The sequence below is a fragment of the Mustela putorius genome, unplaced genomic scaffold (genome assembly GCF_011764305.1).
Source record: "Mustela putorius furo isolate JIRA1106 unplaced genomic scaffold, ASM1176430v1.1 tig00003845_pilon_pilon_pilon, whole genome shotgun sequence".
In the NCBI taxonomy this organism is placed as follows: Eukaryota; Metazoa; Chordata; class Mammalia; order Carnivora; family Mustelidae; genus Mustela; species Mustela putorius.
Genome location: NW_025421998.1, coordinates 61093005 through 61110081, shown reverse-complemented (window position 1 = coordinate 61110081; position 17077 = coordinate 61093005). Strand labels below are relative to the sequence as shown.

Here is a 17077-nt window from a genome sequence, read left to right as displayed (position 1 = left end):
ATACGATACACGGGGAAATGGAAGCACAGAGAAGTTAATTGACTTTCTGAAAGCCACACGACTTGTAACAGCATAAGGATTCCAACTCTGGCTCTGCTGCCTCTCAGAAAACAACTGTGTTGTCTTAAACAGAGAACGGATTAGTTGAAAAGATATCAAGGAGCTTGTGGCATCACCGAGTGGGCTGAAGAACCAGATTTGGGGCCCCTAGCCAAGAGCTCAGGGCAGAGCTGACCCAGTAAGGGAACTCTGCTCTCCCTGAGTGCGACCTGGCCACCAGCTGGGCCACAGTCCGGCTGCCACCAACCTCCCAAGATGCTGAAGCTTCCTGCAGTGGCCACTGGGAGCCTTTCTCCCTGTCTCCATTTTGTGGATCCCGGGTCACTAATGCCCTGGGGGCAGGTGTCTCTGATGGGGCAGGAGAATGTGGGGGGCTCTAGGTCACACACCCTGGCTCTGGAAGGTGAGGGCTCAGCATTTCAGTTCTGGAGCAGGAGGTGGCCTCTGCCTCCCCCACAAGTTTCTTGGAGGCCATATGGGATGCAGATTCAAATTCTATCATAATGTCTACACACAGTATCTACTGGAGCAAGTCTGATCCCCTTCCCGGGCCTCCGTCTCCCTGTCTGCAAGGAGAAAGGAAACGGACTAGCCTGAAATAGGCAATATACTCCATTTCCTGCCACCTCCCACCATCCTGAGTGCGGGTGTCTGTGCGTCTCCCTGTCTCTGTCTCTGTTCCTTTCCATGTGTGGCTCCAGCTTTGTCTTTGGATGTATTTTCTGTTTCTTTCTGTTTCTCTCTTGTTTTCGATCTCTGCTATTTTCTCTTTTCCTCCTTGCCTCCCTCCGTCCTCCCTCTCCAGCTCTCTTCCTCTGTTTCTCCCTTCCCCTCCCCACCCCTCCCCTCCATTCTCCCTCAAGCCTCTCTCTCTCCCTCCTCCCTCCTCCTCATTTTATTCTCCCTGCTCAAACACCTCCTCCTGCCTGTTCCTGGGGCCCTCGTGGCTGTGGTGGTTGGTGGGGGGGGATGTTCCCTCCCACATAGGGCCCATGTTCCCCCTGCAGAATTGCTAAATCCAGCATGGCTCAGCTTCAGTCTCTTGCTATCAGGCTCCCACCGTGTCCTGTTGGCAACTTCAGGGCCCATGTGTACAGAGGCATCTGCCAGGACAAGGGGGATAAAAAGACACTCCACCCGACCTAAACCCATGGAGAGATCTGGGGGTCCATACTTCCCAGAGCCCCACTCTAGAGATGTGCTGAAGCATGGCTTGTGTTGGAAACACATAAACTGTGTCGTCTCCAGCCAGGGGCATCTTCCCACTGGGTCAGCCTGCTTCTGTAGAAATCCCCTCTTCAGCCCTGAGGAGACATGGTGATAAGAAGGGCTGAACCCTGCCCTCAGAGAATCCCAGGCTGCCTCAAGACCAGACTCACACAAACCAATAGTCAGGGATTGGAAAGAGGGGCTTGGTGGGCCCTGGCGCATTCCTGGAAAACTTCCTGGAGGAGGTTCTTGGGAGCGGTTCTTGTAGGTCTTAGAGCAGTGGAGGCTTCACATTTGTGTCATAGGAGGGTATGAGCCTCAGGGAGGGTTCCAAATAGAGCCTCCCCTCTAGGCTGAGGAAGTCAAAGCTGGGAATCTAAAAACTCAGGTCTATATTCTCCGCCCCCAAGTGAGACCTATTCACATCTGGACCCCTGAGTCCCAGGGGCAGGAAGTTAACCCTGTGTAAGAATGGTTTTCGTGCTGGGAGAGAGGGAAAGTGGGACATGTCTGGCCATCACTGAAGGTTTGGCAAAGAGGAGGAGGAGGGAAGAGAGACTGAGCAGAGTGGATACCCCTCTGGCCATCCAGACATTCTAGAACTTCCCAGCTGCAAGGCCTCTTGTTCGAGTGCTGCCCTCACCTCCCCTGTTGCTTAGGGGTGGAAAATGACTAGCCCAGAAAGGACTTCCCTAGCATCCCACAGAGAGCCAGGGCACCAAATGGCCTATGCTGGTTGTGAAAACTTCTGGCCCTTGTTCTAGCATTTTTCTGCCTTGCATGCCTAGACCTGGGCAGCCGAGCAGCGTGACAGTGATGTCTCAGCTGCCTCCCCGCCTGAGGACCCTTCATCTCAGAGAGGACCAAGGGTGCCACCACTCCTGATCTCCCTCCCTCTCTTCCCAGGAACCCTCCAGCTCTCACACGTCCTCTTCCTGCCCATCTCACCTCTCACCAGGTTCGTGAGAGTACTGCTCTCTTTACTAGAAACAAGCTCTTCAAACACGAGAAAGACCTGAGTTTTCCAGGGGCTCCTGTTTTAGAGGGAAAGAGAGAGAGAGAGACTTAAAAAAGAAAAAAAAAAAAAAGACTTTGTTTAGAGAGAGAGCGTGCACTAGTGGGCAGAAGGCAGAGGGAGAGAGGGAATCCCAAGCAGGCTCCACGCCCAGAGTGGAGCCTGATGCCAGGCTCCATCTCACAACCCTGAGATCATGACCTGAGCTGAAATCGAGTCAGATGCTTAATCAACTGAGCTCTCCAGGCATCCTGAGAGAGAGGGACTCTTGAAAAGAGCTTTCTGATAATGGCTCTTAAGTGAAATAGCACAGTCACGGTTGTAGGAGCTCTTGGGAGGAGGTTGAGTCCAAAAGGAGGGGAAGGCAAGCTGGGAAGACTTCACGGAGATGTTGTTGGAGAGGGTCTTGAAAAATTGGGCCAGAGATGTGCCAGCTGGAAGGGAGAGTGCAAACAGATGGAGAGGAGACATGGTAGAGGGAATAGGGTCATGGAGGCTTTGAACACCAGTCCAGGCCATGGGCCTCAGTTCTGCTGGTGGTAGTGCTGCCAGCTGCTTACCCATAGCCCCACGGTGCAGGAATGGAATATTCTGGGGGGGGGGGGGGACACTGCTTGATTTTCAGGATGTACCTTTGAGATCTAAATCCAGGCTGCCTGAGAATTTCAACCTTGCCCCTTCCCCTCTCCTCCTCCTTACTCAGTCAAGTCAGAACTGCAGCACCCTTACCTGCCTGACTTCCAGCCCCAAACAACCACCTGCAGAGTCTGGAACCCCACAGCAAAGCCCCACCCACAGTGACTCTCAGGGACCATCCCCAAGAGCCCCAAGTGCCGTCTACCCATCCGAAACCAGGTCCTCCAGAGCCTGGTGGGGAGTTCCTGTTACACCTGTGGAGGTAGGGGTCAGGGAGAGCAAGAGGAACCCAATGCATATCCAGGAAGGCAGATCGAAGTCCTGGCTGTGCCCTGATTCACCAAGGGACAGGGAGGTCCCCCCTCATACATGTCCCAGTGTCCTCATCTGGGTGGAGGGGACAGAAAATATGCTGTCCTTGTGAGGCCCTGTCACACCTGGGGAGACACAGCTGCTTGGGGTTTCCGTGGACAGCTGGAGTGCTGTCAGCAGGGTGCGTAAAGAATAAGGCCCAGAATAAGGAGAATTTGTGTTCTCAGCATGACGTCCTCGAGGGTCCTGCTCACGGCAAGTATAGTTGTCCTCGTTTTGGGTGGTGTGGCCAAGTGGCTTCAGTGAGAGCCACTGAAAGTCTGTGGCCCCACTGTGGGAGGGAGCAGTAGGAGGAGGAATGGTCTGATCCCAGAGGCCTCCAGAGAGAGGCAGATCCTTGGCCCTCCAGAGCAATGCCATTGTTGGTAAAGAGAGGACATAGGATTCCCGTCGAAGGTGTCTCCACCCCACATTACTTCACAGAAACTATGGTCGAAAGCCAGTTGTAATTCTGGCCAGGCCATGGACTGCTTATCTTACCTTTGGGCAGGTCTTTCTCCTCTTTGGGTCTCAGTATCTCTGTATTAGGTGGCGGGGGGAGCTTGGCGAATTCTCACGGTCCCCCAACATTGATGTTCCTCTTCTCCACGGCAGTCTCTGCCTCAGGGGTCCCCCATTCGCCTTCTCCTCCCTGTTTCCCTTTGCGGGTCGCAGGCTGGCGTCATGGCGACAAGCCCATTGAGCGTTGCTAGGGATGACTGGCAGGAGGCAGCCCCGCACTACAGAGGCTGGAGCTGGCTGGTAGGCATCTCTTTCCACTTGCATCAACCCTGGGAAGGACCGTGGTCTCACACAATGAGCTGGATTCCAGTCACACCTCTTCCCTGTTTCATGGGCCCTGTGTGGGCTGCATGAAGCAGCTCTGTGCCTCCCTGACTCAGTTTGCCCACTGTCTGCTGTAAGTATAGACATTTTCCCCTACCACGCCTCTCAAGGATGGAAAGGCATCATGAGCAGAAAGTCCTTTGGAAATGAGGAGCTGAGGGGTTTTGGAGGTCCAGATGGACAGTTGGGGCCGCAAGAGCAGTGTGCACACAATACTGAAGAAATGGACTAGAAGTTCCCTCTCACTCCAGATGTCCTAAGCAGCTGGCCCTGGGGAGGTCCCTCCCAACCTGGGGTTTGTGTTGATAATGGCAGGTTTCCAGACCCTCAACCCAGCATTCCTTCTAGGTCAAGCTGGTTCAGAGCTTGGAGGAGCAACCCAGTGGGCTGCGATCAGACCCAGATAGGAAATGTCCCAGCTGGGCCCCAGAGCAGGCCAGCTCTGGTCCACTGCCGCAGCATATAAGCAATGCAGGGGTGTTGACTCCGGGAGAAGCGCCTTGTTTGGGAAGCTCGGAAAACTACGCTGTTGGTACCATGAGCAGCACTCCCCCAGATGGTGTCTTAACTGGACACAAAAAGCAACTTGTCATGCCCCACAGCATCATCGCCTCAACCAGCCAGTAGAGATATTTTTTCCACAAAAGATAAGAAAGGTGACCAAGGTGAAAAGCAAAGATTTCCCAGCAGGGTCTCAAGCCAGGACAGGAAGATCATGGCCATCACCTTCCAGGGAAAAATCAGTCAGGGGGCTTGAGGGTGGGGTATCTGGCCCCTCAGGCATTTTCTGCCCCAGGGATCTGGACATGAAGTTGCTAAGACACTGCAGGCATGGCACAGTTTGCTGCATCTTCTAGAACACAATGGCTCGGTGACCCCCCAGCATGTCACTGTCCCTCTTTGGGCCCCTCCAGACCAAATGAAGGAGAAGCTGCCTCTCCCTCTTACATTCCTAGGAAGATGTCTGCTGACTCAGTTCCCAGGATGCTTTCCTGGGACCAGGGGAGGCTTTCTTGCTGGCAGTGGGAGGATGCCTGACTGCAGCTTTGTGGTTTGGGACTGACAGCCCCTACCCTGTGTGGGATTGCACTCATGGTGCAGCCCTTCTGACAGCAGGGCTCAGCCCCCCTGTGGCCTGTGTGGGAGACCTAGGTGCCTCCTTCAGGTAAGACTGTTGGGCTTTTGCTGTGCAGCTTGGCAGATCCTTGGCGCCCAAGGTGGCAGACTATCTTCTCGGCCTGCTCTGAGACTCTCATCCTCTTTCAGAGCTAGTCACATAGATAACAGCACCACCTCAGTCCATCCTGAGCCCCTGTGTACTCAGTCTGGGTAGTTCTTAGGGAAGGGCCAGAAGAGAGGGCAGCCTAAGCCTTCCCCACCCCTACCCCCCTGAGCTAGCTGCGAAAGAGCAATCCTAGCCCACCAGAGAGCAGTGGAACCCTCAGGGAGCTGGAACAGCCATGAAGCAGCTGGGGCTGAAGCTGGGCCTGAAGAGCTTCGCAAATCAGTGTGATGAATGCAGACCCGAGGGCTGTGTTTCAGGAGCTCTCCAAGGCCATCCATATGCTTTGGTGGGGAGTGGTACTATTTTGCTGTCCATAGTGCTGAAAATTCCTGTCGTGCACAGTGACCTCACTCCTTCAGTGAATAGTGCTTCTGGCCCTTTCCACCTCCCTGCCAGCATTACTTGACCTAACTTCTTGTCCATTTTCCCCAGATATCCATCCCCCTCCACCAGTCCCACTCACTCCCTGTGCCCCCACCTGTCCCTTAAAATCTTTCCCCCATAACCGTCACCCAAAAACTATCCCTCGTGGTCCCTGTCTCCCATGTCTTGTCAGTCAGACTGTCAGACATAGAAGTGCCCATGTAGGGAGCCCCTGAAAGTATACAGGGATGGTTGGAGTTGTCACATAGCTCGAGGGTAGTACTGGGTTCAGCGGGTTGAAAGTCCTACACAACAGATAACCCATCTACCTGAGATGACAATAACATCTTTGAGAAACGATGTACGTCACTTTATTTTTTTTAAAGATTTTATTTATTTATTTGACAGAGAGAGACACAGCAAGAGAGGGAACACAAGCAGGGGGGCGGGTGGGAAAGGGAGAAGCAGGCTTCCCACTGAGCAGGGAGCCTGGATGTATATCACTTTAACTGAGAGGAGAAACTGAGGCCAAGAGGACAGGGACTTAGCTAAGGTCACTTAGCCTGCCAGCCAGAGACAAAACCACAGCTAGAAGAGCAATCCCCCTCTTCTCACAGCCAGACTTCCGAACCGCTTAGATGGCTGCCTGAACTAGGAGCTCTCATAAGAAAGGGGCCGGCATCTGAAAGAGGGACAGGCCACGGTAATGGGGGCTTTTGACAGCACAGGGCACTTAGGGGGAAGAGGCCTGGCACACTTCGGGAAATAGGGAGCAGCATTCCCAGGCCACAGAGCCCTGCACGAGAGGACCCTGCTTGTATCCTTTAGACCCTAATGCCCCTGGCAGGCCACACCACACACCACCGGCATCGATCTTTGGCAGGGGCACTTGGGTTGCTGTGGCAACAGGCACGGACCTCACGGCATCCAGCTCTGAGATTCTGGTCCGGCCGCCTGCCCTCAGATTTTGCGTGCCCATCCTCCCATGGTTTCCAGGTTGGTGGTTGGGTGGGGGGGCTCTTCTGTCTTACTCTGTCTTACTCTCTCCTGTCCAAAGCTGTGCTTGAGGGCACAGTGTCCTCATTAGCAAGCTCCCCCGAAGAGCTGGGCACATCTGTCTTCCAGGCCTCTGGTACCTGGAGTCTGCAGCCAAAACCTCATCTCCAGGCACGACTGAGCCCCCAGAGGGGAGCCTCCTTCCACCACCACATCCCACAGCTCAGACCCTGCTTTCCAAGGTGTTGGCAGATCTGGGTTCGTTTGTTGCAGCCAATATGTACTTCATGGCTAATTCCCGGGGGAGAACCGGGGACCCCCCCCCCATGGTCTCTGCCTACCTGTCTGTCCCCAGGGAGCTCCAGTTCAGTAAGCAAAGAAAAAAAAAAGGATCAGATCCAAAAAGGTGAAACCCTTTGTGAATTATGGCAAATGCTCTAAACTTGATGTTTGATTTTCAAACTACGGGTCAGAACACCATAGTGGATGGTGAAGTCAAATTCATGAGTCATGACCAGCATTTGTATAGAAAATAAATAGAATTCATTAGAATAGGAGAGGAGGAATAATATCATAGCTGTGGTCAAGATGAGTTTTGCTTTGTGAAACTGGCCTCACTAATGTAGGGCGTGTGTGGGCTGGAGGTCGGGGTGTGGGTGGGCTGGAGGTGACGGCACAGGGATGTGTTGGTGGGGCTCAAGGACAGTCGAATGTGAAGGCCCGTGTTTCGAGAGATGGCAAGGCCTAGAGGAGGCATTTAGAGGAAAAAAAGAGATGGCTTGAATGCCTGGGCTGCTGGGGAAGCCTGTGGAAGGAGAGAGCACTTGGCCTATGGTTTAGAAGATAGGAAGGGGTTTGTCAGTGAGAATGAGGAGGGTGTTTCAGGGTGGGGGGGTTCGGCACAGAGCCAGCTATATGCCAGGCCTACCAAGGCAAATGCCAAGTGCCATGTGGAGCGGTGGCAGAGGGGGGTGTCTTCCAGAAAAGAAAGCCAGGATAGAGAAGTCTTAAAATTTGGCACCCCTGGTAGGCATTGACGTAAGGGACCAGGAAGGTCTCGGATTTGCAGCATCTCTACCATGACTGCCTCCCTCCTCAGGCCTACTCCATGCTTATTACCATCATGAGATATCACACTTGGGAAAGTGTTCTGAGTTCCTGTCTTTGGTTAGCCCCACAACGATCAGCCAGACCAGACTCGTACTCCAAAACAACTCAGGCCAGGGTATGAGCAAGGGATGAAGTGTGAGGCTCAGGATCATGGGACTCTTGGGTGGGGTGGAGTCGGGGACTCAGAAGAGAGAAATCTGTGAGATGGGAGCAATCAAAGAGGCCTTCCGGGAGGAAAGGGCTTAGCACTGAACTCCAGGAAAGCTGGATAACATCTATGAACACATCCTTAGAAGATAAATGTTCTGACCTTTGAACCAGAGCCAGGGTTAGGACCTGTCTCACCTCAGACAAGCTGGTGGAGAAAGACCCTTAACCCTTATCTGTAAAGGATTATTAGTTTTACAAAAGGACCAGCCCTCCCCCAGATACCTTTACATAGGTCTATTTGACTCACCCTACACGCTGACCTTCAGTTCAGTAACATCACTAACCCTATGCATCGGGTTCTCTTAACTGTAGAAATTTCTCTTTCTGTAGTAAAACTGCCCTGAGGAAGGAGATAACCCAAGAGTGGATGTGGGTGCCATGTTTAGGGGTAAGAGGCTGGTGTCCTCACTTTGGGGTCAAGATCATCTCGACTCCCACCAGGGATCCTTAGGCCAGTAACAATCCTGAGCCTGAAGACTCTCTGAGCTCAGAGCACCAAATTAAAAAACAATTAAGCTAATAGACTCTCCCCCATTGTTTCTGCTCCTCAACAAGTGCTCCCTGAATCCCACTGCTTTGAACTCACTGTCAGCTCAACAGAAGTGGTTTTTTTAAGTAATTTAATTATTTCAGATCTCATTGTTTCCAGAAGCAATCTGTTTCCCCCTCCAGCTCTATGACTCTCTGCTCTAGGAGCTACTTATTTTAATTAGCTTTGTAGTATATATCTGACAGCAACCCAAAAGAAAAATCCACACATAACTTCCCATTAGCCAGAGAGCTAAAAAAGTCAGCGTAAGTCATCCCCAAACCACAGATCACTCAGAATTTGTAAGGAAGTAGGGGAGATCACTTTCACATTCATGGGGCAAAGCAGAGGCTGGCAAAGGACTCTGGCATTCCCAGGTGGGAGGTTCATCCTGGCTGGAGGTTGAGTGTGGGCTACCTGGAGGTGGTGGCTTGGGGGCTAGGACTTACAGTCAAGCTCAGTTTTCAAGAAAGATGAAAGATGCTCAGGAAAGATGAGCATTCTCTGATCCTCCTGCGTTCCCCCAGGATGGAGCCTGCACTTGTGGCCATCAGACACTGGTGCTCTGAAGAGTCTGGGCAGACTCCTGTCAGACACCAAGAGATCTCACACAGTGCTCTCGCAGGCAGCCGCAGCTCAAGGTCGGCAACACAGTCCCGCTTCCCCAGGTGTCCCTCGTTCCTGTGTCCCACTGCTTGGTAGCAAGGGGTTTAGAACGTGCAACCTGAAGCCAGACCTTCTGGATTTGAATCCTGGCTCTACCCCTTCTCATTTCTACAGCTTTTGACAAGTAGGTTAATCTTTTTGTGCCTTAGTTTCCCCTACTGTAAAACGGGTTACCATTACTCATGGGGTTGCCGGGAGGATTGAAGGGATGAGCGTATCAAGATCGGTCTGGTGAGCGGCCACTCTGTGAAGGGTAGCTGGTGTTAAACAGAACTCCTGCTGGGAATTAGTATGGATCGCCTGTGTGTAAAGTGAGAGAAGACAGGCACCTGGGTGGCTTAGTCAGTTAGGCAGCTGCCTTTGCCTCGGGTCATGATCCCAGGGTCCTGCGATCAAGTCCTACATCGGCCTCCTGCTCAGCAGTGAGCCTTTTCCCTCTGCTGCTCCTCCTGCTCGTGTGCTCTCTCACTCTCTGTCAAATAAAATAAAATATTTAAAAATAATAATAATAAATAAAATGGGAGAAGAATAGGAATTTGGTGTGTGGAAAGCAGCAAATCTGCAGGCACAACAGGGCTCCCAGTCAGGTTCCATTCCAAACAAAATTAAATAAGGTATACAAAACGCTAGTCAAAGATCATGTAAAAAATGAATCTTATTCTGCATTTTAGCTACCATGTGTGGTAAGCCTTTTGCATAATTTTCACCTAAATGACTTTCCTGTGAACTTTTTTTTAAATATTTTATTTATTTATTTGATAGACAGAAATCACAAGTAGGCAGAGAGACAGGTGGGGAGGGGCAGGGGAAGCAGGCTCCCCGCCGAACAGAGATCCCAATGTGGAGCTCCATCCCAGCAGCCTGGGATCATGACCCAAGCAGAAGGCAGAGGCTTTAACCCACTAAGCCACCCAGGCGCCCCTCCTGTGAACTTTTAAACGTGTTTTGTGTTTCCTGACCTAGAGAGGCTAAGAAGTATGAACCTTATCCCGTGGGCACCTGGGAGCCAGGGAGTGCTTTTGAGGAAGGGAGTGACCTGCCTCTTGGTGGTTGGCATATTTTGTAGGGAATGCCTATCGAGAGTGCTTGGAGAATGGGACATGGGCTTCACGGATCAACTACTCACAGTGTGAGCCCATTTTGGATGATAAGGTGAGTGGCCCGCACCTTGCACACCCCTCATCCCTGTACAGGTATCAGGACTCAGGTTGAGCATAGAGCATCCCAAGGGTGACAGAACTAGCCCTTATGCAGCCCAGCCATACCTTTTTGCACTTCTTCCCCCTGCCTCCATGTCCTGTTCCCTGCTCAGTGACGCTACAGGAGAGAAGGGGGACACAGACCTCCACCTTTGGGAGAGCTCTGGCTGGCAGAGGACACAACCATCTCTGGCATGTGACACAAGAAGGGAATGACATTGTGGCCCATGTCCCAAACACCTAACAGACTGTGTGACTTCCTCCTCCTCTGGGCCTCAGTTTCCCCATCAAGCATTCTGATTCTGTGGCTCCATCTGGAAACAAGCACTGTCTCCGGAAGGCTGGGCCCCAAGGGGATCTGGGTCCTGCTTACACCTCGGCAGCCCCCTTGCTCTGGAATTGGGCTCCGGGCTGCGTGCAGTGCCGACCTCCTCCCCCTTTGAAGCTACACCTCGCTCCTGACCCAAAAGGACACGTCCCATGGCCAACCCCCTCCTCATTCACCATTGCAGCCCCCAGTGAGTCTGCAGCTTTCCCCCAGAATCCAGGTTCAGAGGGAAAAGGTTGAGCTACCCTGAGAAAGGGATGCTACAAAATGTGAGCCAAAGGGGGTCTGTGATGGGGCCATGGGAGACGCAAGTGAGATGGGTCATAAAGAAGGAGACCCTCCCAGACCTCTGTCCTCTCTCAGCCCCTCTGAGCAGTGGCAAACCATGGTGGGCGTGGGGTCAGGGGAGCCTGCCCTGGAAAGAAGGAGTATTTTACCTGCCTCTGTTTAGAATTGCCAGCACATAGTGATCATAAAAAGGAGACGGGCTTTTATTTGGTGTTAATATTGTTCTTAAGTTCTCTACGGACATTGCGCCCCCTTGTTGCTGCATCAGGGACAGACAATCGCAGGGCACCCTCCAGGCCTCCCCGAGCCTGCTGCTTCTGAGGCAGGTAGGCAGGATGGCCCCATTATACAGATGTCAAAACTGAGGTCCGGAGATGTAAATCCACTCGCCCTCAGTCACTCAGCCAGCAAGGGTCTGAGCTGAGATTAAACACAGCTGTGGCAACTCCCTGTCCAGAGTTAAAAAGATAATAAAATCCCGAGATATCATGTCAGGCATATTCTGGGGAACATCAGCCATTTGTCTGTCTGTACCAAGAGCCACCCGCGGCCAATGGGAGTGAGCGCGAGGAGCCAGATGTGGTGATGATACTTGAAGCCATTTCTGCCTCCAAGCTCAGGACACACAGGGGGGCCGTAGCTGGAGTGGCCAGCTCCAGCCTCTGTGTGCCCCATGCCTCCATCTGCCTGTGTGTCTGTCTGTCCAGCAGAGGAAGTACGACCTGCACTACCGCGTCGCCCTTGTTGTCAACTACCTGGGTCACTGTGTTTCTGTGGCCGCCCTCGTGGCTGCCTTCCTGCTTTTCCTGGCCCTGCGGTGAGTTCCCCAACCCCCTTCATGGCCTGCTGCTTTTCCCTGCCCCTTCCCCCATAGTGCCCCCTTCACCCCTCCCAGACAGTCTCGCCTCCACTTGGCAGGGTGGGGCAGGGCCATGAACCCAGTGGACAGAGGGGTCTGGGGGAGGTGCCGGGGCTGGCTCAGAGAGATCCCACTGCGGCCACCACAGGGGGAATGTGGCTCCTGGGGCAGCCCTGACTTCATCGGAGGCTGAGTCTCTTACCTGGCCTGGAGGGTGGGGGACTGGGGGTGCCAGTCCCAGTTGTTTCCTGACCCCAGGCAGAGCCCTGCTTATCTCACTCCCAATCCTGCCTGACCTCCCACAGGAGTATCCGCTGTCTGCGGAATGTGATTCATTGGAATTTGATCACCACCTTTATCCTGCGCAATGTCACGTGGTTCCTGCTGCAGCTCATTGACCACGAAGTGCATGAGAGCAATGAGGTCACCGGGTGAACCCTTGGGGCTGGGGGGCTCCGGGTATTGGGGGCACCCACCTCTCTTACCCAGTCCTCAGGTGGAGACCCGTACCTGAGCTCACCTCTACCCTGATCATTGTCCCTCCCGAGCTGGGGTCAGAGTCAGGGCTGGCTAGCGGTGGGGCAGGGCGTGCTGCCAGGCCGGGGTCTTGGGAGCAGTGCAAACCTCAAACCAGACTGGGTTAGCCTCTTCCACTCCCCATCTTCTAAATATAGGACCTCCCGAGGACCCCTTAGAGAAGAAGCAGCTAGAACTAAGCTCCATTGAACTTTATCTCGATTGCAATGAGAGACCTGTCAGGATTATTTTCCCCATTATGCAGACATGGAAAGTGAGGCTCAGGGAGGTTACATGACCCTGCAATGCCAGCAGGATCTTGACCAGGGCATCCCATGTGTTAGCTACACAGGCTGGAGCTGTGCCAATGGCTGCTGTACTCTGTCCAAGTCAATGCAAAACCCGAGACTAACCCAAGGCAAAGCACAGAGTCCTTTGGCACACCATTAAAGACTTCTCAATACATTTTCTTTGGACGGTGGACCTGAGCAGGCACCCCACCTGGTTTGACCTTTCACTTGCCCCTCATTAAGGTCTGCCTCGGCACTCACTGAGTTCAACCCAATCTGGGGGGCCCTATAGCCGCATACTAACTTGTACTGATAAGATGTCACTTGACTTGGAGAAAAAGCAGGGTTGGGAGGAGATGACCTTTGGCTTCCCACCTTAGCAGGCCTTTTTGAGAAGAGGAGACAGACAACCACGTGGGTCCTGAGATCGGGGCTAGGGCCCTGGGGGAAAGACACAGAGACAGAGAACAGCTCAGCCCAGGACTGCTGACAGCCGGTGCCCTTGGAGCTGGACAGAGAAGGCGTGTGGTGTCTGTGGGGCAGAGAACTCCCATCACGGGCTCTCCTGGCCACCGTTCCCCAGATCTCAACCTCGGCCTGAGGGTGCCCTGGGGAAGAAGCCTGGGGAAAGATGGCTAGGTCAGAAGGCCTGGGAGCTGGCCATGGCTGGCTGCGGCCCTGGACAAGCTTTTCTCCACCCGCTCGCCCCCTCCCCTCTGCAGGGTACTTGGGAGGGTGGGTAGCCCCGCTCAAAGGGACAGGGACAAAGGCAAATTGCAACAACCCTCATTTCTTGGTGCCCATCTTAGCCAGCCTGCATCTCCATGATCCGCCCTGTTAGGTGCCATTAGCAGTTTCTCTGTGTCCCATTGAGGCTCAGAGGGGCACAGCAACCTGCCCTGGAGACGGTGAGTCTCCACCCAGAGCTGGCTGCGATCATCCTAAGCCCAGAATCTTCCAAACCCAGAGATTTTAGAGAATCACCCCAATGGCTGCAGTTCTCCTTCATAACCCAGCACTATTATTTATGCAACAACTTTCTTTTAATTGACTCACTACTTTTTTTCTACGTGAGATTTCCTATTTCATCCCTAAATGGAAACCTTGCTATGGCTCAAAGATGACTCTCGAAAAACTGACCGTGGAAATAGCAGTGATGTTCAGTCCTAGCCTCTGCCTGCAGAAAGCTCAGAGCCAGACTCCCTCTTTCTTTATGAAAACGAGATCAGAAAGTGCAGGGGGAGCAGCCCAAGAAGAGACCAGTGCCAGCTGCCCCCTTAACTTCACCCCAAACAGGGAGACAGAATTAGGAGGCATGTGAAGCTTCCCAGAGCCAGGTTAGAGGGTAGAATGCATGTCCACGAGGTAACTCTGGGCGGGTGCCCACACTGTGCACTGGGCCCTGGCCCCAGGCAGCCCCTGACCACCGCCTGCCCCGTGTAGGTCTGGTGCCGCTGCGTCACCACCGTCTTCAACTACTTCGTGGTGACCAACTTCTTCTGGATGTTCGTCGAGGGCTGCTACCTGCACACAGCCATCGTCATGACCTACTCCACCGAGCGCCTGCGCAAATGGCTCTTCCTCTTCATCGGATGGTGTGAGGGTCCCTGAGGGTCCTGGGGCCTAGTGGGGAGGGGGCAGTGCTGACAAGGTCACCTCCTTTCATCTTGGGTCTGAGGACAGGTGCACACCCCTGGCCCGCCATCCCCAGGACAGGCCAGGGAGGCAGCCACTCCCTTCCCTTGCTGGTGGGGAAGAAGCAAGCAGTCCCTCCAACAGAACACTTTACAAACACCCCTCCTCTCTTTGCCTGGGAAGACGAAGCCGAAGACCTATGTCTCTGGCTTCGAGAAAGAAGCTGACCAGCTCCACTTCTCTGTCGAATGTTCTCAGAAAACTATGCTGTCCCTTCATCTGTCTGTCCCTCTTAGAGGGGGTTGCTGAGAGAGGAGAAGGGGGGTCAGGATGGGGCCATGGATGGCCTGCAGTTGGGTGATTGGTCCCAGCCCCTGTGGTCCCCTCACCCTGTGCTCTACAAGAGGGTCCTCATCCATCTGTCTGTCCGCCATAGCCTGTGTCTGTCCTTTCAGGTATCCCCTGCCCTATCATTGCTGCCTGGGCCATTGGCAAGCTCTACTATGAAAACGAACAGTAAGTGGGACCGGCCAGCTGCGGGGGTCAGAGGGGTGTCAGGAAAGGTCAAGCCAGGGCTCCAGCCTAGCCATGGGGCAGGAGTTGAAGCCCTACCAGGACAGATTGACTTTCCCATGGCCCCTATATTGAGAAGATATCCCTGGCACCCCGAGATACTGGTGTACTGGGTGTTATGAGTTAGGGATCATGGGTCGTTCAAATGCCCTAATGCATAAGCCCCTTAGCCTTCAGTAAGGCTTCCTCCTCAGAGCAGCATGTCTGGCCCAGGGAATATAGAGGAGGCCAAGGGCTAGAGGCCATCAGCCTTGAACACGTCCAAGGGTGTTCATGAGCCTTTCACAGAACCCGGGGCCAGAGCAGGGGCACTTGTTTTATTCTGGGATCCCCGTCCCTGCCTGGGGTACAGTGTCCCATCCTGCGACCCTCCCTGCCCTGGAGCTGTTGGTATATAAGCCACACCCAGATGATGGCAATTCTGGCTGTGCATCAACCAAGCAGAAGCTGGGAACTTGGATGTCACCAGCTGAAACACGAGGGGGCAAGGGAATGTCAGTCTCTGGACACAAATCTCTAAGAGGTCTCCGAAGCTGGAGATTTAGGGGCAGGGGCAGAACCGGAGTGGACTCCAAGAGCTCAGCTTTGGGAAGAGCTCCTAATGATTAAAACTACCCAAGAATAAGAAGGCCGCCATGGAAGGTAGTGAGCTTCTTGCCAAAGGGGGTGTTAAAGCAAAGACCAAAACCCTAGCGCTGGGAGGCACCAAAGAGATTCCTGTTTAAGGCAGGGTGCACTGAATGATCTCTAAAGTTTGGGAGGACACAGTCAGAATTTCCCAAAGTCACGTGGCCCTTCCTGAGGTCTAGTGGGAGTGACGGACAGAGCCAGACTGCATCCCGGCCCCATGGCTCCCCTGGACTCCGAGCTTCTACACCCACCTGCATCCCCCGAGAATAATCAAGCCTCTGCTAGCGACAGGCTCCCTTCACCGGGTGAATAAGGCTCAGCTCAGAGAAAGGCCGGGGTTCAGGGCTGGAGAAGCCGTCCGCCTCTCCACCTGCTGCTTTGTGCGGCTCAGTGCCTGGCACGTGGAGCGGCAGGTTCCAAGGAATACAGGAACAGGTGCTACAGGGTGCTTGGGCCCTGGGCCAGCAAGGGGGAGCCCAGCTCTGCTTTCATTCATGAGCCTCCTGTCTGCCCAGCACTGGGTACACATCCACAGTCTGGAACAGGGTAGGGGAGTGAGAAGGAGGGTGATGAGACCCAGGGCCTGCCCTCAGTCCAGCTGGGGAGACCAGACCCTCCATGGAGGGCAAAAGGCAGCCCACGGGTGAGCCAGGATGGTCAGAGGGGCCAGGGCCATCCACCCAGGGATTTTGAGAAGACAAAGCCCTAGAGACTGGGTGGCAGGAAAGGTCAAGCCAGAGAACCTTGGGCCCAAACCTACGGTAGTGGCCAGACCCGGACTGAGCAGGCCACTTAGAGCCTCTCCATCTTTGCAGGTGCTGGTTTGGCAAGGAGCCCGGTGACCTGGTGGACTATATTTACCAAGGCCCCATCATCCTTGTGCTCCTGGTAGGTCCTCCGTAGGGACCAGGATGGGGCCGGGCACTGGGAGGGCAGCAGAGGACCCACCCAGCAGAGATGCTGGGGAAGAATGTGGCCTGGAGTGGCCGTCCTGCACACCCTCTGTACACACCACCCTACTTCATGGCACACCCCCCCCCCACTATCTGACTGGTCTGACTGGCAGATTTCTAGTGCCTCCTCCATCTGATGTCCCCTTGCCAGGTACTGAGACAGCCAGGTGAGGGGGCAGCTATTAATGGCAAGAGAAGGGTGTGAGGACTTCTGTTCAGCCCAGACCTACCCCCCTCCGCCCCCAGCGACCCCCTCTGGGGCCCAGCCCACCGCCCCCAGCCTGGAACAGTGGTACTAGAACGAAGCGTAATGAGCAATTGTTCCCTGTCCAGCTCCCGACCCTTTGGCAAATGTATTCGCATTGAAGGTATAATTGCTACCACGTCTTTAATCCACAACGAGCTTTAATTAAGGTGGAGTTTAAGTAGAGGCTGCATTCTGCAAAAATGAACCCATTATATATTATACATTTTAAAAAAGAGACGTGCGAAAAAGCCCCATAAGAAATTGGCATTTACGTAAGACTTAT

The 17077-nt window shown here is 53.8% G+C and overlaps 1 protein-coding gene across 2 annotated transcripts in view; it reads left to right on the top strand.

Annotated features, from left to right (window-relative positions):
- The window catches only part of CRHR2 (corticotropin releasing hormone receptor 2), a 47316-nt gene that overhangs the window by 20015 nt on the left and 10224 nt on the right, over positions 1 to 17077 (top strand). For both annotated transcript variants that reach the window (XM_045062846.1, XM_004762576.3), the window contains 6 exons: positions 10343 to 10428; positions 11799 to 11908; positions 12256 to 12373; positions 14200 to 14353; positions 14847 to 14907; positions 16410 to 16482. In XM_045062846.1, coding sequence (XP_044918781.1) covers positions 10343 to 10428; positions 11799 to 11908; positions 12256 to 12373; positions 14200 to 14353; positions 14847 to 14907; positions 16410 to 16482 — 602 coding nt within the window. The remainder of the gene's footprint in view (positions 1 to 10342; positions 10429 to 11798; positions 11909 to 12255; positions 12374 to 14199; positions 14354 to 14846; positions 14908 to 16409; positions 16483 to 17077) is intronic.